This window comes from Taudactylus pleione, unplaced genomic scaffold (assembly GCF_031769625.1).
Source record: "Taudactylus pleione unplaced genomic scaffold, aTauple2 ptg000186l, whole genome shotgun sequence".
In the NCBI taxonomy this organism is placed as follows: Eukaryota; Metazoa; Chordata; class Amphibia; order Anura; family Myobatrachidae; genus Taudactylus; species Taudactylus pleione.
This window is the reverse complement of record NW_028284588.1, coordinates 8,010,688-8,037,527: the sequence shown is the minus strand read 5'-3', so window position 1 is coordinate 8,037,527 and position 26,840 is coordinate 8,010,688. Positions and strand designations below refer to the sequence as shown.

The window sequence follows — 26,840 nt, the reverse complement described above, 5'->3', positions numbered from 1 at the left end:
TATTCCATAAGACACATATGTTCTTTTCTCTATTTACTGTACAGTTTATTAAAATGGATCTCAAAGTATCACTTGGTTTGAGTTACATATAATGGTGCATACACACGGTCAGATTTTTCATCAGATTTGAACGATAACGATTTTAAAAATCGTTCAATCGTTCAAATCTGATGAAAAAATCGTTCATGTGTATAAGCATGAACGATGGACGATGAACGATGCGCGTTCACGTTTGTTAGAGAACGATATCTGACATCTGACATGTTTGCAGTCAGATTTGTCAGATATCGTTCTTTTTTCTTCAGATATCGTTCAAATCGTTGAGTAAACCGTTAGCAAAATCATTCAAATCGTTCAAACGATATCGTTCAAAAGAAAAATCTGACCGTGTGTATGCTCCATAACCTAGCTGTCTCATTGTTTCTCACTGTATTTATATTTTATTGTCTAATGTTTATTTTGGAAACAGTGTATTGTGTTGTTCCTTAATAAACACATATTAAAAAAAAATAATAATAATGAGAAACTCATCAATGGTATGGCTGTCACTGGGATGTTTAAAGTACTTTATGGCAGTTACCAGGATGCTCAATGTACTGTATGGCGGTCACTGGGATGTTCAATGTACTATATTGTAATCACTGGGATGCTTTATGTACTGATAACCTCTGTATTGTATTGGGCTAGGGCTATTGGTTTGCTAACCCCGTGTATGTTTACATAGGTCCCTCCTACATGAGGAATTTTTTTCCTCATGTTGAAGTTCCCAATATGAACCTGCATGTATGGCAGTAATTTAAATTGAAGTCAGGGAGGTAACAGTTTCGCTAGCTGTCTCAACATGGACTCGGTTATCCCCATGCCCATTCTCATTGGAACAGATTAGGGTAGAAAGTTGTAGTCTTGATTGATTTGCAATAAATGTAGAGCTTTTTTAGTTTGTTTTATTTTCCCTGGGAAATTGCAAAGGAATGGAATTGGACCATTGTGTTTTATACCTTCTTGACAAGGCCACATTTTATAGTTTTGCTATGTGTTGGTTAAAGCAAGAACCATAACCCCAACAAAAACTCCAAAATGGTAAGTATACATAGCTTCACTTCTAGAAGAGTAGTGCTTTCTCTTTGTATCATATTCAGATACATACCTTAGTACACTTAATATACATGGAAAAGCAATATTTCTTCCTGTATTTATCTATAACGCATAACAAATGCTGGAAATAGTTTTCCTAATTTATACTGTAAAAATATATATATAATTACAGTTTACATATTGTTTTATAACGGCACATATATATGGCTCATAAATATATGATTATCATCAGTTTACTTTAAAATTAGACTGCAATCTATGTTTTTACAATACAGTATAAAACAGGCATAAAATGTTGATAAACCTTAGTTACAAAGATGATGCTTTAAAATATAGTACAGTGTTTGTAAGAAATGCAGACATCATTCCTAGTTAGTACTTAACTACGAATAACAACATGTGCAGGCAGTCTATTCAACAAAATCTTGTCATGTCAAAATGTCGACAGTGAAAATATAGGCCTGTCTATAATATAAAAATGTCAACATTCTGACCATGTCCATACAGTATTTTGACTGGCAGTATTCTAACCATGTCTACAATTGTTTACATTATGTCAATGTCTACATTACAGTATGCCGACCTATAGATGTATGTGGACACATCTGACTGCTGACCTATTGTCCATATTGAATTTTTGGTTGTCTACATAAAGTACTGTCGACATGATGGTGTTTATGTTTTAATTGTCTATATTTTGAATTTTGACATTATATACCAAACCCCTTAACATCGTACTATGCACTAATATAAATTACTTTCCACATGCCCAGTCCCCATAATGAGTCCTATTCTCTGAAGTTTCCCTCTTACTTATATCAATCTGAAGAAGTTGCCAGTTTAAGAACAAATGCATGGACTTTCAAAATACATTTTAGAAGATAGGGACACTCCCATCTTGTTCTGAGAGAGCTCCAAGGTGTACAGTACATCACCTTAAAAAATTAAAGAAAAATATAATTTACTACATCTAAATATGTTCCATTGCTCTGATGCCTATATAACTAATCAGACTTATGAACTTTTTGATAACTATAAACAAGCTAAGCACCTCTTAGAGATCTTTTTACTCTCCCGGGCTAAATTGAACTATTTAAAAAAAAGATGGGATAATAATTGAACAGATAAACTTCTATTAAACTTAGTCAGATTTTTCCACATTTGCCTACGAACTCCGTACTCTGTGTCCATATAAACTCACCAAGATTGCTCCCTGCAGCAACTTACGCAGAGATGTATTATACGGCATATCTCTCCCTGTCACAATGTTGAGATGGGTCTCTCATCTACTCTTTCCTATTTAAAGTGCGGCTCTCCGGGGCTTGTGGCACTGACTGTAGGATTACCCATCTATCAAGAGGTTCTGAATCGGCTTTTATAGATTCACAAATTATTTTTTAGTTGAGTCTTTTCCCTTGACAGCGGAGTGAGCAATTTGTTCTAGTTGTTGGACACTTTTTCTAGCTCCTGCTGCCACTGCAAGTATGGACTGAACTACTGTGCTTAAAGTGGTCCTAGAGACGTGGTGGAACTCACCCACCCCTGCCCTTTGCAGCACGCTGTAGGTGTGCATCACAAAAAGGGGTGTGGTCTCAAAAGAAAGGGGTGTGGTCTCAAAAGAAAGGGGTGTTGTCACACAATAGTATCCCCAATTCAATTTATGCCACATAGTAGCACAATCTTTTTCACATTACACAGCACATAGTGCCCCTGATTCACATTACACCACATAGTTGAGTCCCTTATTCATGTTATGACACACAGTAGTGCCCCTTTTACACAATGCCCACATTAGTGCCCCTTATACACAATGCTCACAGTAGTAGTGCCTGTAATACGCATAATGCCCACAGCAGTAGTGCCCCTTACACATAAGCCCACAGCAGAAGTGCACCTTACACATAATGCCCACACCAGTAGTGCAGGGTAATCACACAAAGTGGGGAGGGGGTGAGTGTGGGAGCAGGGCGAACACACTCAGTGGGGAGGGGGGGCAGTGGGAGCAGAGTGAAAACACACAGTGGGGGGGCAGTGGGAGCATGGTGAATACACACAGTGGGGAAGGGGGGCAGTGGGAGCAGGGTGTTCACACACAGTGGGGAGGGGGGGGGCAGTGGGAGCAGGGTGTTCACACACAGTGGGGAGGGGGGGCAGTGGGAGCAGGGTGTACACACACAGTAGGGAGGGGGGGCAGTAGGAGCAGAGCAAGCACATACAGTGGGGAGGGGGGCAATGGAAGCAGGGTGAACACACATGGTGGGGAAGCAGTGGGAGCAGGGTGTTCACACACAGTGGGGAGGGGGCAGTGGGAGCATGGTGTACACACACAGTGGGGAGGGGGCAGTGGGAGCATGGTGTACACACACAGTGGGGAGGGGGGCAGTGGGAGCAGGGTGTACACACACAGTGGGGAGGGGGCAGTGGGAGCATGGTGTACACACACAGTGGGGAGGGGGGCAGTGGGAGCAGGGTGTACACACAGTGGGGAGGGGGGCAGTGGGAGCAGGGTGTACACACACAGTGGGGAGGGGGGCAGTGGGAGCATGGTGTACACACACAGTGGGAAGGGGGGGGCAGTGGGAGCAGGGTGTACACACACAGTGGGGGGGGGCAGTGGGAGCATGGTGTACACACACAGTGGGGACGGGAGGCAGTGGGAGCAGGGTGTACACACACAGTGGGGAGGGGGCAGTGGGAGCATGGTGTACACACACAGTGGGGAGGGGGGCAGTGGGAGCATGGTGTACACACACAGTGGGGAGGGGGGCAGTGGGAGCAGGGTGTACACACACAGTGGGGAGGGGCAGTGGGAGCATGGTGTACACACACAGTGGGGAGGGGGGCAGTGGGAGCAGGGTGTACACACACAGTGGGGAGGGGGGGCAGTGGGAGCAGGGTGTACACACACAGTGGGGGGGGGCAGTGGGAGCATGGTGTACACACACAGTGGGGAGGGGGGGGCAGTGGGAGCAGGGTGTACACACACAGTGGGGGGGCGCAGTGGGAGCAGGGTGTACACACACAGTGGGTGGGCAGTGGGAGCATGGTGTACACACACAGTGGGGAGGGGGGGCAGTGGGAGCAGGGTGTACACACACAGTGGGGAGGGGGGGGCAGTGGGAGCAGGGTGTACACACACAGTGGGGGGGGCAGTGGGAGCAGGGTGTACACACACAGTGGGGAGGGGGGCAGTAGGAGCAGGGTGTACACACACAGTGGGGAGGGGGGGCAGTGGGAGCAGGGTGTACACACACAGTGGGGGGGCAGTGGGAGCATGGTGTACACACACAGTGGGGAGGGGGGGGCAGTGGTAGAACACAGAGGTATTTTATAAAATAGGCTATTTTATAAAATCAGGCAGTTACCATGAATAGAAATCTTATACAGTTATCCTGCTCTGCTCAGTGCTCACCAGTGTCATCCTACACACAGCAGTGTTCAGTGCTGCTGGCCTCAGTATCCGCGTGGAGTGGGTCCTCTCAGTGCGGCTCCTCTTAACACACAGGGAAAGACAGGCGTGCGCTGTCTCATTCCCGCCAGAGGAGACCTAGTTTGTCATCAGATTGGAGGAGGCAGGGCGGGCACAGGCGGCGGGCCAAATGTCAATCATCATTATCATCATGTGAGATGATGAGAGACAGGCTAGTCAAATACAATTGTAGCAGTAGCGCCGCTCCAAACCCCCCCCCCTTGCCACATTTATTGATATAGCCTGGGGTGGGCAGTGCCGGAGCAGGAACCGACCGGGACAAATCCGACAAACAGACAACAAAAAAATCCACAACATACACATGAATCATTTACATGCTGGTGCTGCGCACAGTGCGCAGCTTGAAAACTTCACGACCACTAGTACTGCGGATGCCACCCGCCCTCTGTACTACTTACTCTGTCACTATCTCTCCATTCCTCATCATGTCCACTGACCAGCGGCTGCCACGCATGGAGGGTGGGATGGCCAGGCAAAGGGAGGCAGGCCGGCCGGCTGTGTAATGGGGGTGTGCCGGCTTGGTAAAGGGGGCATGCATCTACTTCTGATAACGATATCGCTGACTGATTGTCCTGCACCTTCCCGGTGTGCTGGATGATCATTAACAATTATACAGCACACCACCATCTCAGCAACGAAGGGCCAGCGACCTGCGTTCCCTATGTAACCTGGTTGCTACTGACGTGGTTGGCCTGCATGCACGTGCATTGGTCAATATCATTATCATCCGTATGTGCCCGCGCATTGCTGCTCGTTTGAGGGTTGGTAGGCACCAAACAATTAACGATCTGAATGATCACGATATGGTCAACAGGGTTATCATTCATATTGTGCATTTTTATCGTACCGTGTGTACGCACTATAAAACCTTCTTCCAAACTGGCTGCGCTTCATGGCTCAAGAAAGATATATTATAAGGTGGCACAGGCAAAGCCATAGACATGGGGAGAAGGAGACATATAGTCGGAGTGGGCAGACAAGAGATAAGAAGGAGGAAAGTAGCAAAAGACAACAAGCAGGACAGAAGTGAGAAATTATATCTTGTGGAAGGCACCATGAAAGAAAGGGAAAGGGAACATTAATAAAATCCAGGTATGGGTTATAGGGCCTGATACAGATTCGGGAAAGGACCCTGATTCAGAGCCGGACGCTCTGACAGAGCGCTCGCTCTGAATCAGGGCGTCTTTTTTTTTTTTATGGAGCGGCCTCCTGGCCGCTCGCATTGCTGTGGGTTTCCACCCAGAGCTATAGCGAGCGGCCATGATGGCCATGATGATGGTCGCGATGGTCAAGACCATCGCGACCTTCGGGCTTGCGACGAGACCCTTGTGGTAGGGTCTTGTGGCCGCAAGCCCCAGAGAGCTTTTGGCTCAAACAGAGCTGAAAGCTCTCCCACTGACATCACTTGTGATGTCAGTGGGGCCGCCCCCAGACGATAGGCGAGGGAACGCCTCCGTCTGGGCAGCCACCCCCCCGGCCCGCCCACCAAAGGGGGCATGCTGTCACTCAACATAGACAGCACGCCCCCTTTGGTGCGAGACCATGTAGTGACGGATTGCCCGTCGCTATCTGTGTCCCGCGCACGCGCACGACGGAGATGGCTTCGTCGTGCGCATGCGCTCTGGGCCACCATCGACCCGGTTGCGAGCGCTCAGCGCTTGTGACAGGGTCATGCAACTGTGTACCTGGACAAACCATGTTGCAATGCAAGGAGTGCAAAAATACATACAAATTTTTTGCATAGAGGGTAAATACTGGCTGCTTTTGCATGTCACCTACAAATGCTGGACAGCTTTATTTTTACACTGCAATTTAGATGTCAGTTTGGACACACTCCTCCCAAATCTACATCTCTCTGCACATTTTACATGCCCTGGGCGCCGTGGCAGGCCCAGCAGAGGGGGCGCCACCGGAACTTTTCATCTTGCTATGGGCGCCAGATACCCTATTTACACCTCTGTGGTAGGCTCTCTTATAGATATAATCACTGAGCCTTCTTGGATTCCTGCTCAGAGCATGTGACAAACCTAGATCCTTCTACCCAGGTGTAGCTCCTCCAGTCTCTGACAGAAAGTTCAGGCTCCCTTGCAAAGTCTTCTGAAGCTGGTGTAAACCCCTCTAGTGAACTACACCATGCAGTAGGGGTTACAACAGTATGGAGCTGAGGGAAATATTAGTAATGAAGGCAGTTAATAAAATAAAATAGCTTAATCCTCCACCAAATAGGATATGGTGGAGGGTGAAGACATGGTGAGGTGACTAAATGTACAGATAGCTGTGCACCAGACTTAGCATCAGAGAAGGAGGAAGAGAGGCACGGCACTAAGTCAGCATCATTTGGTGTGTACATTTTTTGTTAAGATTTGCTGAGCACAACATTGATTTTTGATAAGCTTCTTGAATCTATCAATCTCACAGGAACCAGCCCTGGAACTCTGAGCCTGATCTGGAATTGGAAAATAGGGGGAAAAAACTGTATTTTCCGATAACCTGCACCGGGCTGAACCAGCCAGGGAGATAATGCCATAGCAGGTGTGGGGTCCCCTTGCCATCACATTAACCAGTCCCAAATTGGTCAGCCCAGGACGGGAATTAAAATAAATAGTGTGTCTAACCTCTGTTGATAAGTTAACCCTTTCATTCCCTACATTAATCCTCTATGTATGTTTTTCAGTGAGATGCTGTCTAACTATTGGCTTATAAATGTTATTGCTGTTATTGCTGTTTCCATCATGTGTTTAACATGATTATTGGGATCCGGTCAAAATCCTGGTAGTTGGGATACCAGCACTGGAATCCCGACACCTGCCAGAATCCCAACACTGGCATCCCAACAGCTGGCATCTTAAAGGTTAAGTACTGGGGGTAGGGTTAGGGTTGGGCACTAGGGGGAGAGTTAGGGTTAGGCACTAAGGCGGGAGGGTTAGGTTTAGGTTGCAGGGTAGGGGAAGTTAGGTTTAGGTACTAAGAGGGGAGATTAGTTTTAGGCACCGTGGAGGAAAGGTTAGGGTTAGGGTAGAGAGAGGGGGAGGGTTAGGATACTGACCGAAAAGTGTCGGTGTCCTAACCCTGTTGGGATGCTGTCGAGATTCGGACCGCCGGGATCCCTAGCGCCTATCCCGTACCCAACCCTGATTATTATGTCTGGATTTTATTTGCCTCTGCAATTGCTGCCTGTTACTATATGTTGACACTCAGTTTACTGTTAACTAGTATTATTAAGTTTGAGAATATATGGGCAGAGATCAGACACATGACAGGTGAGTCGGAGGGGGGTGATGGTAACTGCTGGCAGATGGGTACAGAGCACAGTACACTGGACATTAATATCTAGCACATCATTGGCTGAAGGGCATGGACACACAGTAAGGCAATTCCAGAGGCATGTCAGTTTAAGCAGTTTGTGCTGTGATTGGGTGTAGTAGTAATATTAAGTGGATAGCGATGTCCCGATGTAGAGTGTGCCCACAACATTCTCTGGATTTCCATTTACTGTAGGTACATCACTTTAGTATTATGAAATATTTTAAAAATAATAAAATACAACATACCGCCTTCGCCCGATCCAGATGCAATATCTAAGAAACAAAATAAAGAAAGAAAGCATAAATTAAACAGCATTTTAAACTTGTAATGTTACTTCTGGATTTATATTTAAATGTCATCACAACACTGCTCCAGATGTTACACATTCTGTGTTGTCACAATTGTAAAATGAAGCTAGATGAGTAACAGCAGTGCAGCGTGCAGATCAAATTAGAAAGAGACGATCATAATTCTAAGAATACTTATGTATACATGTTAAAGATCTGGATCTGCAAGGAACTGTAGATATTGTACGTACCTAGGCATGCATCAGTACTTAAGTGAATTAAAGACAAGCAGATACAAGTTTCCTTTTGGTACTGGTAGTTCACAGGCTAATTAGATAGACAATGTCTAGGTAGACACCAGATGTCAGACAGACAAAAGTTCAACAGGGACAAAAGATCGACACACAAAGGTCGACATGTAAGAAGGCTGACAAGTACAAATGGTCGACATAGTCAAAATGTCTACACAAAAATGGTCGACACATGATTTTTATTTTTTTTAGGGTTCGGTTTGGAGTTAGAGTTAGTGTCACTTACTGGAAGATTAGGGGTAGGCACTAGAAGGGATGGTGTGGGTCAGGCACCTACCCCAACGGTTAGGGCTAGGCACCAGGAGGGAGGGTTAGGCACCAAGGGGAGGGTTAGGGACAGGGTGAAGATTAGGACTAGAAATAATAAAAAAAAAATCATGTGTCAACATTTTGACCCTGTCAACCATTTGTACCCGTCAACCTTCTTACATGTAGACCTTTTGTGTTATTGATCTTTTGTCCCTGTCAAACTTTTGTCCCTGTCAAACTTTTGTCTTTCTACCTAGACATTGTCTATCTAATTACTGTCTATCTCTTATACCACACCCCACACCCGTCTGGCTGTAAGCAGCACGTGATACAATTTAGAGACACTAGGCAACTTACAGTGTCCCTATGAAGTGCACAGGAACAGACCTAGGCAAGATGCACACATCAGCACTATACAGGGATCTCACATATGAGCAGCTTTATTATTCTCCAAGGTGAGAAAAAGAACACAGTGTAATATTTCAGCAGCACAAAGGCAATCCGTCAGCAGGAGGAGTAATGTCATTTTACATGTACTATACTGCATGTACCAGTCAGTATGTCAGAATGGCTCAAAGCTGCAATCCCAAGTAATGTGTGTTTACTATAATAAGCTGCTATGCTGTGTTATTAGCTTTTTTTGCTTACCCTTTTTTCTTCATGCTACTATTAATGTTTTAAGGACTGTTAGGGGGCCTGTTTATTAATAATTAAGGCATTGCTGCAATTATAAACATTTTGTAGCACAGCAGATATTTTAATTTTGATTGAAACTGTCACTGCAAGTTACTTCTTTGGCATTTTGGAGGAGTCTTCCACTTTTCACAAGACTCCTCTGGGGGGAAATTGACACTGCGCATTTGTGTCACATTTGGGAGCCGACTGGAGGAATATCTCTCTCCTGAGAGAAAAGAAGTTTAAACCATCTGAAGATGGTGTAAACCACAGGGTCTCAAACTCAGGGCCTGATTCAGACCAGCTCGCGAGCGCTGAGCGCTCGCGAGCGGCTCGATGTTGGCCAAGTGCCTATGCGCACTACGAAGGCGGCTCCGTCGTGCGCATGCGCGAGACCCGAATAACGACAGTCAAGCCGTCGCTATGGGTCCCGCACCAAAGGGGGCTTGCTGTCGATGGTGAGTGACAGCACGCCCTCTTTGGTGGGCGTGCCGGGGGCATGGCTACCCAGACGGAGGCGTTCCCATGGGAATGCCTACCGTCTGGGGCCGGCCCTACTGCATACATGCCTACCCTCCCGCATCCCGCGGGAGCCTCCCGCTTTAAGGTGGGAGCTCCCGCTACCCCGGAAAGTATAGTCAATCCCCCGATTTCCCCACTACCGCATCTAAATCCCTATCTGCGCATGCGCGATGAACGGGGCGGGGTTCAGGCACGTTATGACGCTTGCCGTCATTACACTTAATATAACTGTAGGCCGGCCACCGCGGGGTTGTGGGAAGCGGTGGCCGGGCCGCCTATCCCATGCTGTCTCCGTGTCAAGCAAGGTGCTCACAATGTCTTCCAGGGAGCCCGGTGACAGTGAGTGCGGCTGTCAACAGATGCAGTAGCTGGGCGGGTGGTTGGCAGTGCTGTGCTGCGGCAGTGCAGCCTGTATGGCCACTTGTCCCTTACCTTTGCTTTCCGACGGCTCCTCCTCTGAATGCAGCGGGACCAGCTTCCTCCTCCTCCACGGCAGCCACACTGTAATTATCGGAGCAGTGAGATCTAATCAGCAGCATGAGTCATGAGCTAGTGACACACTGGGGAGACTGCACACTGACAGGGATTGTACAGATGACAGGAAGTGCTAATCATCAACTCCCAGCACACACTGACATGAGGTATTGTTTTTATTATTTACAATAGAGGGGTCGTTCTAGTGATATATAAGGGGAGGGGTACACAGCTCCTAGCAAACACTGATATGTGGCATCATTATATAGAGAGGGGATTATAGTAAATATGAGAGGTAATAACACAGGTCCTAGGACACACTATGTGTGGTATTATTAATGAGTTGAGGAAACTACACATCCTGCACCACCAATAACAGGAGTGAGACACCAGCCCACACAGCAACTGGACAGCAGTTACTCTTACCCACAACCCCCCAGGACCTGCATTCCGCAGAATCCAACCCCGATATCCCATTATTTCTGGCGCCCCAACCCTGAGTAGCAATCAGGGTTGCCTACCCTCCCGATTTTAGCGGGAATCTCCCAGTTTTTAATAAAGCCTCCTGCTCCTCCGCAAACATTATGTTAACTCCCGTTTTCTTTAAATCTTTGGTCTGCGTATACACAAATCTTTACTGTGGGAGGGCGGAGCGGAGTCTGCGGAGGTAGTCATGACGTCACAATGCGTGATGCCATAATACTTAAAGGCCGGCCACTGCGGGGTTGTGGGTAGCGGTGGCCGGGTCAGGCAGGCTAGTGAGCGTTGAGTGCACACATGGAGTGTGCTTGGGCGGCGGCAACAACATTGGGCAGAGCCGAGCCTGTAAACAGCAGCGCCGCACTGATCAGTGACATCAGCGCAGGTATATGGTGGCCTTTTCTCCCCCCACGTCAAATATAATTGTAAGCGGCCAATGAGACCTGCGACTGTGTCATAGTCAGTGATGGTGACTGGGCTGGGTGCTGAGTGTCACAGACATTATTAACTGCACTTTGAAAGGGCACTCACTGACAGACAATAAATGGATAGCTGTCAGCGAGTGCCTTTTCAGAGTGCAGTTAATGCTTGTGACTGACTGGATATATCACAATAAGGAAGCTCTGACTAAAAATACAGCTGCCCCTCTGAGCACATTTCATTTCTTCACACCCAAATCATTGGCAATTATTGCCTGGGGAATAGTCAAGAATGTATTAATATTTGATTTATATATTTTTTTAAACAGGCAGCTGTACTTTCAGGAGCCTCCTGCTAAAATGCTGCTCTTAGTACTATAGTTTTCACCTGCCACTGCAGAACACGCCCCTAAATGACTAGACACACCCATAGGTGAAGCTAGACACGCCCAATGGGCGGGACATGACACGCCCACTCAGCGGCGTGCCGTGCGGACCACCTGCAAACTCCCTGAAACTAGTTTTCAAAAGTAGACAAGTATACCCCACTGACATCACTAGTGATGTCAGTGGGAGTGCTTTTGGCTCTGATAGAGTCAAAAGCACTCCAGGGCTTGTGGCAGATGAGACCCTACCACAAGGGTCTCGTCGCAAGCCCGATGGTCCATCGCGACCATCATTTTGGACCCTCGCTATAGCTGTGGGTGGTCACCCACAGCTGTGCGAGCGGCCAGGAGGCCGCTCTTAAATTCAGAGGGACGGCCCTGATTCAGAGTGAGTGCTCGGTCAGAGCGTCCGGCTCTGAATCAGGCCCTCAGTCCTCAGTACCCCAAACAGTGCATGTTTTCCAGGTCTCATCACAGAATTGCAAGTGAAATAATTATCTCCACCTGTGGATCTTTTAAAATGTCAGTGAGTAATGAATACACGTGCTGGGTGACCTGGAAAACGTGAACTTTGTGGGGTCCTGAGGACCGAGTTTGAGAACCACTGGTGTAAACTAACGGGGTCTAACTCAGAAACTCTTTGCTCTTCGGAGTTTGGTACATCACAATATCCATTGATAATAATGACTTCTGTGAATCTCCTGCTTTAGGCTATTGGTACATAGAAACAATTCATAAAATGATCCAGAAACTGCAGTTTCTACATAATTTTATGAAAAAAAAACCGCTTGATAATATGGCCTTAAGTCTCATGTTATTACTAATACAATCACAGTCATGTGACATATGATGGGAATAAGCCAAAGTGCTGAAATGCAAACATATCCCAGGAAACTGTTCCTTGCAGAAGCAGCCAATTTAGTCTCCCCAAAATAATATTTTGGACTCATAGTACAAAACAGAGCTTCATGTGATATTCAGGGCCGTAGAGAGGTAGCCTGGGCCCAGAGGAAGGGGTGTGGCCTAATCTCAGGAGGCGTGTCCACGCCACTTAGGAAAAAAAAGAAACCTTTCTGTCGTGGCGCAATCAGTGTGGTCACTCAGCCCCCACAGGCAGAGAAGACTGCAGAAGTGAGCAGTCTCCCATTGTAGCCCAGCACACAGCAGCGTGTGTAAAAGGGACAGAGGGTGGCGTCAGACCCGGACCCCCTCTGGGGCCCCTCCAGCAAGCTTGGGCAATTAGTACCTGCCCTCCCCCACTCTCGGCACCCCTGGTCATATACAGCTACAAATATTTAAGCAGTATGTGAGATCTCAGATTTCTGTATTTATGAAAGCAAGTATACTATTTTGAGTCATATCAGACCTGCTGTAATTCTGCATGAGGGTCCAATGTTACTCGATGTTATCAATGTATATGCAGGATTGCGAGGTCTTACGGATGTGTGAAAGCGGTAGTGGGCGTCGCTATACCGGGGGAGCAGTTGCAAACATTAGCATAATTTCTACTTCAGGGTCCATAGGGTATCCACAGGATACCTTGGGGTATAGGTGATGACGTCAGGCATCGGGCACCATAGAGTTAAGTTTTCAGTCCTCCCAGGATGCACTAGGGTCCCCCTCCTATACCCCGCCCCCGAGCCAAGGCATCTCAGTTTAGTTTGGTGCCCGGCCGGAGTCGGATGCACCTGTTGGAGTGGGGGCCAAGAAGAGCCCCTGAAGTTTTCTTCAAGCAGCTGTGGCTGCACATCTGGAAGTACAGCATGAACAGTCAGTCCTGACGAGACGGCCATGTTAAGGTCCAGGGGGTTTTCCAGCTCTGTAGTGCGGACCATGCTAAGAGCTCGGAAACCGTCTTCCGCGAGAATATACCATCGCGTGTGGCATACGTTCTTCCAGTGGTGTCGACCGAGAGGTTATGCACTGCGGGAGTTTCGTCTGTCTCGGGTACTCGCCTTCCTACAGGCGGGACTGGACCATGGGCTTCGCCTTGCTTCTTTGAAGTTGCAGGTTTCTGCCCTGTCTGTCTGGTTTCACCGTAGGATTGCTACAATCCCCGATGTACGGACCTTTATGCAGGACATTCTGCGTATTCAGCCGCCTTTTGTTCCACCTGTGGCGCCATGGGACTTGGCTGTGGTCCTGAGGGCTCTCCAAGGACCGCCGTTTGAACCACTGGGCTCAGTGGATCTTAAATTGCTAACAGCTAAGACTGTTTTCCTTCTGGCCATAGCTTCGGCCAGACGTGTTTCTGATTTAGGGGCTCTCTCTTGTAGACCCCCTTTCTTGATTTTTCAAGGGAACTGGGCAGTGCTACGCACTCGTCCTGAATTTCTGCCCAAAGTTGTTTCCCAGTTTCATGTTAATGAGGAAATAGTTGTTCCGGCTTTTAACTCACCTGGTCTTTCGGTGGGTGAGGCCACTTTGGATGTGGGGCGGGCCTTAAGGACTTATGTTGACCGCACTTCTTCGTTTAGCAAGTCGGACGCCTTGTTTGTCCTCTATGGCTTCCGTAAAAAGGGTTGGCCTGCTTCAAAGCAAACTTTGGCAGCCTGGATCCGTATGGCAATTTCTGAAGCTTATCTTCATGAAGGCCTGCCGGTTCCTCCTTCTGTGAAGGCTCATTCCACTAGGTCTGTGGGTCCTTCGTGGGCAGCTCGACGTGGTGTCTCTGCAGTCCAGATCTGCAAGGCTGCTACGTGGTCCTCTGTCCATACCTTCGTGAGGTATTACAGGTTTGACACCTTTGCCTCTCAGGATGCTTCCTTCGGGCGGCGGATTCTCCTTTCAGCACAGGAGCGTCCCCACTCTTAAAGGATACTGCTTTGGGACATCCCCAAGGTATCCTGTGGATACCCTATGGACCCTGAAGTAGAAAATATGAGATATGGTAAGAACTTACCCTTGTTATCTCTATTTCTACGAAGTCCATAGGGTTCCACAGGACTCCCGCCCTGTCGCACCTGTGCTGCAGATGGGCTTTACTCTGGTCACCGGTTTTTCCGTCTCCCTCTGGTGAGAATGTGATTCTTGTGTGTGTCCAGATCATTTTTCTCTCTCTTTCTCCTCCTCCTCCGGCCTATGGCTTGGTAACTAACTGAGATGCCTTGGCTCGGGGGCGGGGTATAGGAGGGGGACCCTAGTGCATCCTGGGAGGACTGAAAACTTAACTCTATGGTGCCCGATGCCTGACGTCATCACCTATACCCCAAGGTATCCTGTGGAACCCTATGGACTTCGTAGAAATAGAGATAACAAGGGTAAGTTCTTACCATATCTCATATTTTCGTAGTAGAACAGCATGTTTAATCGCAGGTGCGATCGCAATAGCGATCTGTAATGAATCAGGCCCAGTGTTCCAATTCTCGGGTCAGACCCAGGACTTAAGTGGAAAAGCTATTTCCTGCTTTATTCCCAGCTCAGAATCAGGCTCTACAGTATATCTGTAATACAACTGCTACAACAAAATATAGCATTATGGGTTTTGCTTCAAAAAGCTGCCTGCAACACCTGTAGTTGGTAGATAAAGTATAAGCAAACAAAACCTGTGAAATCCTTACATCTCAGAGCCTCAGTGTTAGCATATTGGATTTTTAGGGGGAAATTTCCTAAAGGGCAGTTTGTCAAAACTGATGCTGTCTGGTCTTATTTCTGGCAGTTTCGAAACTGTCAGATTTACTAAAGGCAAAACCACCGGAAACAATGAGGTGGTTTTGTGCCTCAAAAAGAGTGTTGTTTAATCTGTCAATAAGGAGAAGAGGATGCATGATACATATTTATGTGGGCAATCATTCTGTATTGAAAATGATGGAAAATTTCATAATTATTTAAGGGGCAATATTATTTAATGTATATATTAAGGGTAAAAATGAATGTGTTAATTCATTGTGTGGTATTCATATAAAATGTAACAGTGACTTGCAGAGTATGCAGCACCTCTTTATGGAGCTGGAGAGTGAGTTGGGTGGAGGTAAGTTTAACCTTGTTTTACATTCAGATTTTTATTGTAGGAGTAAGATGCTGAGAGACTACAGCTAAATCGCTGGCTTTTTCTCATGCCAAGTTCAGTTGTGCTTCATCTGTGACTTTGTAAATATATAAAACAAATTCCTGTGCGGTTAAAGTCACAGCCCGACATCACTGGTACAGACTAAGGCCCTCATTCAGAGCCGTACGCTCTGAGCAGAGCGCACGCTCTGAATGAGGGCCGCCCTCCATAATTATGGAGCGTCCTCCTGGATGCTCGTATAGCTGTGGGTCACCACCCACAGCCTATACGAGCGTGCAGTTTGATGGCCGCGATTGTCGTGACCATCGCGACCAGCGAAACTGCGAGCCGGAGCCTGCGGTTGAGGTTTTCAACCGCAAGGCCCGGAGTGATTTTGGCTCTATCAGAGCCAAAATCACTCCCACTGACATCACTAGTGATGTCAGTGGGCCGGCTTCTGACGGTAGGCGTTCCCTTGGGAACGCCCCCGTCAGGAAGGCACGCCCCCGGCACGCCCACCAAAGGGGGCGTGCTGTCAATCAACATCGACAGCATGCCCCCTTTGATCAGACACAACGAGCGAAGGACTTTCCTTCGCTCGTCACGTCTGGCGCATGCGCACGATGGAGCTCCCTCCGTCGTGCGCATGCTCAGTGCAGACCATCGACCCACTTGCGAGCGGACAGCCACTCGCGAGTGGGTCTGAATCAGGCCCTAAATGTTTATTCGCTTCGATTACAAATTAAAGAAAAATTCCTCACACTACAACATTTGTCACAGTTCATTTGTGCTGTTAGTGTCACGCTGCATGGCGTACCGAGGCTTGGTGTATGAGGACACATCTGTAAACAGGTGGATAGAGAGGCGGCAGTAGTTAGCATAGCGAAATGGGAGGGTGAGTGTGTGGAGGAAGATGAGCACACGTGCACGCAGGGGGGGTTTCCGAGTGCTACCGGGCATTACTATTGGGGGCACTACTACAGGGGGCAGTACTAATGGGTGCATTACTACTGGGGGCTTTGCATAGGGAGCACTACATAATGGGCACCACTACTGGGAAAACTGCATAAGGGGCACCCAGGGCCGTTTCTAGGGGCAGGCGACCCGTGCAATCGCACGGGGCGCGCTGCCTCCTACCCCTGCTGTAGAAACAGCATGTTAACTGCCGGGCGCCCGCTGAGATTCAGTTACCAGCGGGCGCCCGGCAGAGCAGAGCAGCCGGAGACGGAGGCTCCGGCTTCCGGCTCCCACAATGTGCACTATGGGAGGACGTCATGACATCTTTCCCATAGTGCAGAGAGAGGAGCAGCCGAGCGGAGCGGACGCCAGAGCTGGGGCCAGAGCGGGGCTGAAGGTAAGTGTTACTGTTTTTTTTTTTTTTTGTGTGTGTGTGTGCAGGCAGCCTGGACAATACTTGGGGGGAGCCACCACTACTGGGGGCACCTGGGCACAGCTACTAGGGACATTACTCTGGGGGCACTTCTACTGTGGTTATTGCTTAGGAGGCACCACTACTGGGTGCATTACTCAGGGGCCAGGGGCACTTCTACTGGGGGCATTAATACTGGGGAATTTATAAAGGGGACACTAGTACAGGGGGCATTACTATTGGGGGCAATACAACTGGGGACACTACTACTGGGGCACTACAACAGGAACCATTACTATTGGGGGCATTACTGATGGGGGCATGACTACAGGGGACATGACTACAGGGGGCACTGCATAAGTTACACTACCACTGTGGGCACTGCATAAGGGGCATAAATACAGGGGACACTGCATATGGGGACAACTACAGGGGGCACTGCATAATGGGCACTTTTGCCTGAGAGCCAGTGGGGGGGAAGCCTAAGACCTGTCGGGATGGAATGGCAAGGGAGGGGGCTGGAATGGTAAGGGAGGGGGCTGGAATGGTAAGGGAGGGGAGAGAATGGTAAGGGAGGGGGCTGGAATGGTAAGGGAGGGGAGAGAATGGTAAGGGAGGGGGCTGGAATGGTAAGGGAGGGGGCTGGAATGGTAAGGGAGGGGAGAGAATGGTAAGGGAGGGTAGAGAATGGTAAGGGAGGGGGCTGGAATGGTAAGGGAGGGGGCTGGAATGAAGTGTGTATTATGTGAATCATGTTTTTTCAATGTGTTTTCATGTGTTTTATGTGGTTCTGGATTTAATAATGTATTTGAGGTGGATGTGGTTTTAAAACGTAGTTTATGTGCCTCTGGCTTTTCCAATATATTTTATGTGGAAGTGGTTTGTTGCAGTGTATTTTATGTGGATCTGGCTGGGCTCGCTCCCAACGCGACTAAAACCAGGTGTGATGCAAGGTCATACTTCTGCAAATGTCACACCACAGGCATGCACACAGAAATGCGGCGTGGACTTGTGACAGCTAGGCCACACCCCATTTTTTGAGCGCGCGCCTCCGGCGCGCGCATGCTGTCTATCTTTTATTTAGCTACATATATTTTTCAGCGCTTTGCCTCTGACAGGTTAGACACCCTTGTACTCAGTAGTCACGGTGACTGTCATTCTGTGGTCTTTCTAGATCACGCTCCCTTACTGTGATACCACACCCCCTCATGATGACGCCACGCCCACTCCACAATATTACTGCTTCGAGGGGGGGGGGGCGCATTTTGACTGCTCGCACTGGGAGCCTCAGACCATAGAAACTGCCCTGGGGGCACCACTACCATGGGTATTGCGTAAGGGGTACCACTGCTGTGGGCATTGTAAAAAGGGCACTACTGCTGTGGGCATTGTATGAAGGGCAATACTACTGTTGGCATTGTATAATGGCCACTGCTACTGTGAGCATTGTGTATAAGGCTCACTACTGTTTGTCATAACATGAATAAGGGACTACTGTGTGGCGTAAATTGCACTGGTAGTTTACATTTTGTTCGTACATACTGTTACACATTGTGCATAAGAAGGTTTTATGCCCAGATGCCTTGTTATTTATATTATTTATTGTTATTTAATTTAAAACACTTGAAGTACACAATAAAGGGAATGTTGCAGGCTTATTCTGGTTAGACGTTTTTGTCATTGGTTCTGTAACCAATTATTTGGAAACCCCCCTTTCAAAATCCTGCGTTTGCCACTGATGAAGTTAGAGATGTAGTGGGAGAGGATTGGGTGATAACTTTATAAGTAGGTGTGAGCAGTTTGAATCACATTTTCTCAGGAGTTTTTCTTCAGTATGCAAGACCTAAGGCCGCAATGCATTGAATAGTGTTATATGTCTTATTAGGTCATTTCAGTTTTGTTTTTCCTTAAATTAGCCCTAAGCTGTTGTATTTTGCTCAGTAATGCTCATGTCAGGGGTGTATCTATAATTGGTGCAGGGTATGCAGTGTGGGGGGGCCCACACCGCACACCCTGCACCCATATTTTCTAATACTTACCTCTCCAAGGTCCCGCATCGGGTGTCTCAGCCCTGCACAAAATGCCGGAAAATGTCTGCCGCATACATTTTCCCGGTGTTTTGCGAATGTCAGTGAGGAAATATCTGGGAAAATGCACAGTAGACTCTGGGCACAGACTAGTGCCCAGAGTCTACTGATGCTGTGGGTGCCGGCAGTCAGCCTTCAGTCAGTGGTGGCCACCTGGGAGAGAGAAGGGGGCCCTGGACAGGGAATGCACACAGGCCCCCTCCTCTCTTAATACGCCCCTGGCTCACATGACTATTTTTCAGTAATGTTAATAAAATTAATCTCTGGGAATAATGAAAAAGAGGCGGTCACTTGGCATGCGCATATGGAGGGGAGGGGAGGAGGATGGAGGCTGCCTGGGAAGGATCAGAAGGTCCACCTACTGTACACTGATAATGCCTCCAAAGGCACAAAGTGGCTAATGCATTCTGAATATAGCATTAACTATTGGAGCCAAGAAAGGCAAGCTATTTGGAACTTGGTAAATATGGACATACAGTATGCAGGGGCGTATTTAGAGAGGACAGGGCACGTGTTCACTCACCGTCAGGGGCTCCCTCCTCTCTGGTGGCCGCGGTTCACTGACAGGTTCAGCAGACTCCGGGCACTAGTCTGTGCCCGGAGTCTACTGCGCAAGCATGCTGCCGCTGCATTTTCCCGGCGTTTTTCCTACTGCGCATGTGCAGAATGCCAGAGAAGATAGCCACGGCGGCCATTTTCCAGGCATTCTGTGTAGCGCCTCTCCAGCTGACGTGGGACTTCATAGAGGTAAGTATTAGAAAGTATGGATACAGGGTGTGCGGTGGGGGCCCCCCTGGACCAAGGGGCCCGTGTGCGCCGCACACCTTGCACCCATTATAGATATGCCCCTGGACATATGTCAATCCTCAATGGTCACCAGCTTTAGTTAGCCTAACGCAGGAGATATATCTGATATGCTATGCATTAGGCTATTTTTAAGTAACCTCAATAATAAAATCATACGGAAACTGCTGCTTCCATATGATTTTAAGGAAAAAGGGGCTAAACAAATAGGCCCCTCAGTGAGATACACTCAGGCCAGAGTGAAGGCAATATTAGTCTGCCATGTAAGGTAACCCACTGAAGCTGCTATTTTTTTTTAGTTACCCAGTCCCCCTTCTCACAGGTTAGTTGGGTGAAGAGAAAATTAACAGTAGTCAACTCCTTTGGATGCAATGATATGGGTACTCTTATTTATTTGGACAGTACTAACTGAATAAACTGCTTAAAATATTTTGGAATGAATAAACATAACTGCACAAATGGTATCATTAACAGGGGAATCGGTATGACTTACCGGCGGATAGGATGCCGGCGATCAGAAGATCAACAGCAGCATCCCGATGTTGCAATTCCCAACAGGGGCCGGTAAGTAGCCTGACCCTCTCCCTCTCTCCCCCCTAACCCTACCCCAGTGGTGCCTAACCCCAACCTTCCCTCGGTGGTGCCTAACACTAACCCCACCTCCCCGCAGCCTAACCCTAACCTATCCCGGAAGGTCTCTACACCTAACCCTCCCATCCCTGGCCTAACGATAACTGTAACCCGCATACTTACCTTCAGGATGCTGGGGGTCAAAATGCCGACGTCGGTATCTTGATTCTGATGGGCATCGGGATTCCAGTGTCGGTGTATGACGTCCGGCATTCTGTCTGCCGGCATCCTGACTGGATCCCATTCACAGGGTATAGTGCGCCAGGAAACTAATGTGTAGCAAAATGAGTACAGCCACTTATACGCCTCACTGCCCAGCACTGCCCATTTTATGTAAGCATAAAACACTTCTTATGGAAGATCCTATGATTCAGTGCAGTGTTACATAACAGCTGATGTACAGTATATAGCAGCCACTTTGCTGTACAAGAAATGCTATGTGATAATACATATTACTGTGTGGAAAGATAATATTGTTGCAATACTGAAGATGATAACAAAAATGTATCTGGTCAGTAAGTGCTGTTCTATAAATACTTGTAAGGACATAAGTGTACCAGACTGTAATACTGTCACCCGTTTTAGCCCATAATACCTTGTAGAATAATATTTTTTACATTCAAAGGAAAGCAGACTGGTCTGCCGTCTCTAAGAGTATCCTATTATGAGATTGTCAGAGACAAGGTTGTATACCTACTGGTGTTAAAGTTTGTTATGCAAGGTGAATTAGGGCCTAATTCAGAGGTGGACAAAGAAGCAGCAGCGTCTATTGGCAGCAGCCGGTCTACAACTTTATGCAAATGCCGCTACAAAGTCCTTCCATTGTGTACATCCAATCTTCCCAATGTGCAAGGACTCAGACGCTTTGTGCAGCTCATGTGCCATAGGAGTCTTTAGGAATCTTTGCACTTGCACAGTTGCAAAAAATCACTCAACCACATGAACATCGGCCATGCATCCAGCTCTGCATCATAGCTGGCTCAGGGGCACATCTGTACCATGGCTGCTACAATTTGCACTGTTATTGCCACTAGCCTGTGTTCTGGCTACAACTGTATAAAAATGGAGTAATTGTTAGCTAGAGAGGTTTACAAATCAAATTTACATATGTACATTATAATATTGCAAGAAAGTATAAAGTGACCTATATAAGAATATTATTAGAAAAAAAAGAATTAAACAGTGTGAGCAATATAAATACATCTCTCTCTATCCTTTTACTTGGAATCCAAACATTACTAAATGTATAAGTCATCCTAAGGTCTCCAATCCTTCTCAGAACTAGGCATGTTTGTTTAGCACTCCCAGGGGTATATTTACTAAAGGTCGATTTTAATCGATTTTAAATCAAACAACATCGATGTTGTGTTTCTGGGGCTAAAACAAACATTTGATAATACTTAAGAAATCAATTCAAATATTGCCTGTTAGTAAATGTGTGATTTAGCCCCAGAAATGCAACATCGATATGGATTGATTTTCATTGATTTTAAATCGATTAAAATCGACCTCAATCTACCCCCTATAATCTAATATACTCTCTTGTTCCTTAGAGATAGAGGCCACTTCTTGCATAAAATTATTTCAAAGTTTAAAAATGCTAAGTCCATTAAAAAGATTGAAGAAAGAAAATGATGAGTATGATGCATTATTCACTTTTTTTCTGCAGGATGACAGTATTATAGTCTAAATTATAGTCTACATTGTAATTCCACCAAAAATTGGGGTTGCATTGTGTTTTCACTAATGTTCATGAAAGTCCTATTGTACTGCATAGATTTTACTACAGAGTTGTATTAAGAGAGGAGGGGGTCTGTGTGCATTCCCCGTCCGGAGCCCCCTCCGCTCTCCCTGGCGGCCAGCAGCAGACTGACTACGGCTAACTGGCAACCGCAGCATCAGTAGACTCTGGGCACTAGTCTGTGCCCAGAGTCTACTGCGCACTTTCCTGGCGATTTCCTCACTGCGCATGCGCAAAATGCTGGGAAGATGGCCACAGTGGACGTATTGTCTTCGGAGTTTTGTGCAGGGCTGAGAAACCAAACGCGGGACCTCGGAGAGGTAAGTATTGGAAATATGGATGCAGGGTGTGCGGTGCGGGCCCCTCCTGGACCCAGGGGCCTGTGTGCACTGCGCACTCTGCAACCATTATAGATACGCCCCTGTTTCACTATATTATTAACTATATAGAAAAGAGGTCACTGAGATGCTTTCTACATTGTAAGTAGATAATTAGAATGATCTTTGTATTGTATACAGATTACTAGAATGCTTTTTATGACATACTAGCTAAAGTACCCGGCATTGCCCGAGTTTAAATCTTCAAGTTATTAAGTTTTTTTTATGTGATGTTGTCCAAATCCATCCAGTTGAGCTATTTGGGTCAAAGTTCTACCCGGTGCACTCTGCCATGAGGTCCGATCGGGACCCCAACCACTCCATTAGGTATCCCAGACCAATTGCCACCCCTCTGTGAAGTTTTCATCCAAATCCATGCAGTGGAAGACACAGAACAGGCTCCCAGGGTCAAAGTTCTGCCAAGCGTACACCAACGTGAGGTCCGACCAGGACCTCAACCCCCTAGTATGTCTTCTGGGATCCAATATTACCACTCTGTGAAGTTTTCGGCCAAATTAAGTGATGTCTTCCAAATCCATCCAGTGGAAGGCCCAGAACAGGCTGCCTGGTTCAAATTTCTTCCCAGCGCACTCCGCCGTTAGGTCCAACCTGGACCCCAACCACTCCATTAGGCATCCCAGACCAATTACCAATTACCCCTCTGTGTAGTTTTCATCCAAATCCATCTATTGGAAGGGCGAGAACAGGCTCCTTGGGTCAAAGTTCTGACCAACGTATACCAATGGGATGTCCGACCAGGACCCTAACCCTCCTAAAACTTGTCCAGGATCCAACTGAACCACCTCGCATTGGTTTTATCCCAATCGGTGCAGGGGTGTCCAAATGCATAACCGGACAAACAAACACACAAATAAACAAACAAGCAAGCAGACCAATTAATTTTATATATAAGATAGATCTCACTATAATATTCTATCTATTGTATATTGTTTATTTAAATACTCTGTTTTGTCACAAAAATGCTTTCTATATTATACAGAGATCACTAGAATATTTACTGGAATGTGTAGAGGTATACTGTTTATTAAGATGCTGGTACTAATTAAAATAAATACACTTAATAAACACAAAGGGTTGCATGTGATCTAATATTTTGTGATCAAACAATATACATAATTCCATAGACACAAAACCTTACGGTTTCACATGTCCCATTACGGCTTCATTAGACATGATCTGCAATTTCACAAAACCTACTGAATTTCTGACACTCAAACTCAAAAAAGCAATGAAATTCCGATCATTAAGGCTGATGACTTAATGGATGTGTTCCTTGTGTAATACAGATATGGTATGCCATCACGCCCTGTGGTTAACTGCAGATACAGCACTCTTACAGACTCTTACACACATGCAGTCTATGCAACTGAGATCTGAGCAGTTATGTGGCACCCACATCCCAGTGCTCACAATCTTCCCATTGGATCACCACAACAATCTCACTGGGTTCCAACATCCTTCTCACTCCATACATCCATCTTATTTTGAATACACATTCAGCTCCCTAATTGCTAAAACTATCATACTCTGTCTATGCATGTACACTTTCTTCCCCTATACACCTCCATGCTGCGCTATCTTTCCCAATCCCTACTGCTGTGCGGTCTCCCAACTGTGCTAGTCTGTGTTCCCTCATCCGCACCAATCCGTCTTTCCCCATCCGCACCGCCCTGTCTCCTTGCATCCGTGCTACACTGTTTCCTTCCAATGCACCACTGCTTTCCCCCTAGCCACACCGCTCTGTCTTCCTCTCATCTGTGGCACTCTTTCTTCCTCCATCTGCACCACTCTGTCCACCCAACCATGCAACTCTGTCTCCCCCCAACCCGCACCGCTCTGTCTTCCTCCCCATCCACACCAATCTGTCTTCCCCAATCCTTACTGTAGTGTGTACTCCCATTTGTGCTAGTCTGTATTCCCTCATCCGCACCAATCTGTATTTAACCATCAGCACTGCTATGTCTTCCATGTTCTTTCCCCCTGTTCACACCACTGTTTTCCACCCATCTGCATCATTTTGGCACCCCACCCTCTGTACTGCTTAATCTTCCCCCCTCTCCACACCTTTCTGTCTCACCCATCCACACCGCTCTGTCTTCTCCTTCCATCCACACCACTCTTATCTTATCTGCGCAGCTCTACATTCTACTCAGACCTCAGTTGCATAGACTGCTTGTGTGTACTCCAATGAGCACACAATTCTGTGAATTAGCAGCTCCACCATTTTGTGAGTGACAGCAATCTCACTCTGTGAGAGTGCTAAATCTGCAGTTAACCACAGGGTGTGATGGCATACCATATCTGTATTGCGCAAGGAACAAGTCTATTAAGGCATCCGCCTTAATGATTGGAACTTCATTGCTTTTTTGAGTTTGAATGGCAGAAATTCAGTAGGTTTTGTGAAATTTCAGATCATGTCTAATGAAGCCTTAATAGGACATGTGAAACTGTAAGGTTTTTTGTCTATAGAATTTAATTGCTTTTTTAAAATGTATTAACCATATCAATCATGTGTGCCTCTATTATAATCCTAATTTACTCTAATATAAACCATCTAGCTCACTCATGTACCCCAGTATAATCTCATGTCATATCAATCAAATGTGCCTCAGTTATAATACATAATTTACCCCAGTATAGATCTCCTAGCTCACTCATGTACGAGCAGTCATGATGTATATTTGATACAATGCTGCACACAGAATGTGTGTAGGATGGGATTGCTAGTGCTAGGCATGGGTATTAATGTCTCACAAAGAGGCCCTGTGGGCCGTATATCAGCAGCAGCGTCTACACACCCAGCAACACACCACCAATGTACAGCCGCACAATACACACAGAGAATATAATATATACATGCGTTTCTCCGTCCTTCTCCTGTCACCAAGTGCCAGAGAATGACACCGACACCATAAATAAATAAATAATAAAGCTGCACAATACACACAGAGAATATAATATATACATGAGTTTCTCCATCCTTCTCCTGTCTCCTACCCGAGCACGACACCGACACAACAAATAAATAAGTAAATAAAGCTGCACAAATTCAGGACAATTGCACACTAGGGGCCTGATTCAGACCCGGTCGCTATGACCGTACGCTCGCATGATGTGTATGCAAATATTTGAAAGTGACGTGGTGGGGAGCGATCGCTCGCCAAGGCATAAGCACGCCCATCGTACCTGTACGAGGGCTCACTTTGTGTATGCAGAATCCCCTTAGCATATGCAGAGATGCCCACTGCCCCACATCATCTCCTGGAAGTTTATGAAAACATTGGTACATCGACCACTATCGGATGTGAACGCAGTGCTTGTGGTAGCTTTTTTCTACCGCAAGCATTGCGAGAAAAACAGAGGAATAAAATGGCTGGTGACGTGTACTATGACGCTGCTTGCTAATTATGCACGCCTCTAAAACAGCATTGAGACACTCGACACCACCTGCGTTCGCATCTCCAACCCCCCGTTTTTACTGGACTGCCCCTGTCACCACCCACAAACGGCCTCTCCTGTCACTCACTCTGCTGGGCTGGTTTTGCTGGGCGAGTGAGGGATCTGTGAGCGCACAGTGTAGTTCGTGCACGCGCACTGCGATGCATACGCATGCGCAGATTAGCAACCATTGGAAATTGCGAATGGACTGCAGATACCGTCCGAGTCTGAATCAGGCCGTAGGTCCTCTGGAAGTTGTAGTTCCTTGCATGCTGCTTAGTAATAGCTTCAACTGAGTAACCCGTCCTTCGTGGAACTACAGTACTCATCGCACCCGAGACACTAACAGTGACAACCAGCTCAGCGCCCCCGTCCCATCCTCCGTTGCCATGCTGCGCTGCTGGAGAAAATTCCCAGACACCACCACCAGCTACAGGTGGGTACCAGTGACTGAGCCACCACTGCCAGTAGCCCTGGTGACCTGCTGCTGCTTCTATACATGCCGACATTTCACTCCCTCCTTCTGGGATGGAGCTGTCGGGCTTTCTTGGCGGGGGGTGGGTTGCCGCAAAAAGGGGGCATGGCCAAGCAGTGAAGCATATTTGGGGGTGGAGCATGAGGCGTGACATCGTGATCGCGGCTCCGCCCCCTCTTCACAATGCCATTATTAATGGCATTGTACGGCAGGGAG

At 47.1% G+C, this 26,840-nt stretch overlaps 1 protein-coding gene across 2 annotated transcripts in view; it reads right to left on the bottom strand.

Annotated features, from left to right (window-relative positions):
* Positions 1 to 26,840, bottom strand: part of TMEFF1 (transmembrane protein with EGF like and two follistatin like domains 1) — a 266,232-nt gene that overhangs the window by 96,009 nt on the left and 143,383 nt on the right. For both annotated transcript variants that reach the window (XM_088476339.1, XM_088476338.1), the window contains exon 4: positions 8,137 to 8,163. In XM_088476339.1, coding sequence (XP_088332465.1) covers positions 8,137 to 8,163 — 27 coding nt within the window. The remainder of the gene's footprint in view (positions 1 to 8,136; positions 8,164 to 26,840) is intronic.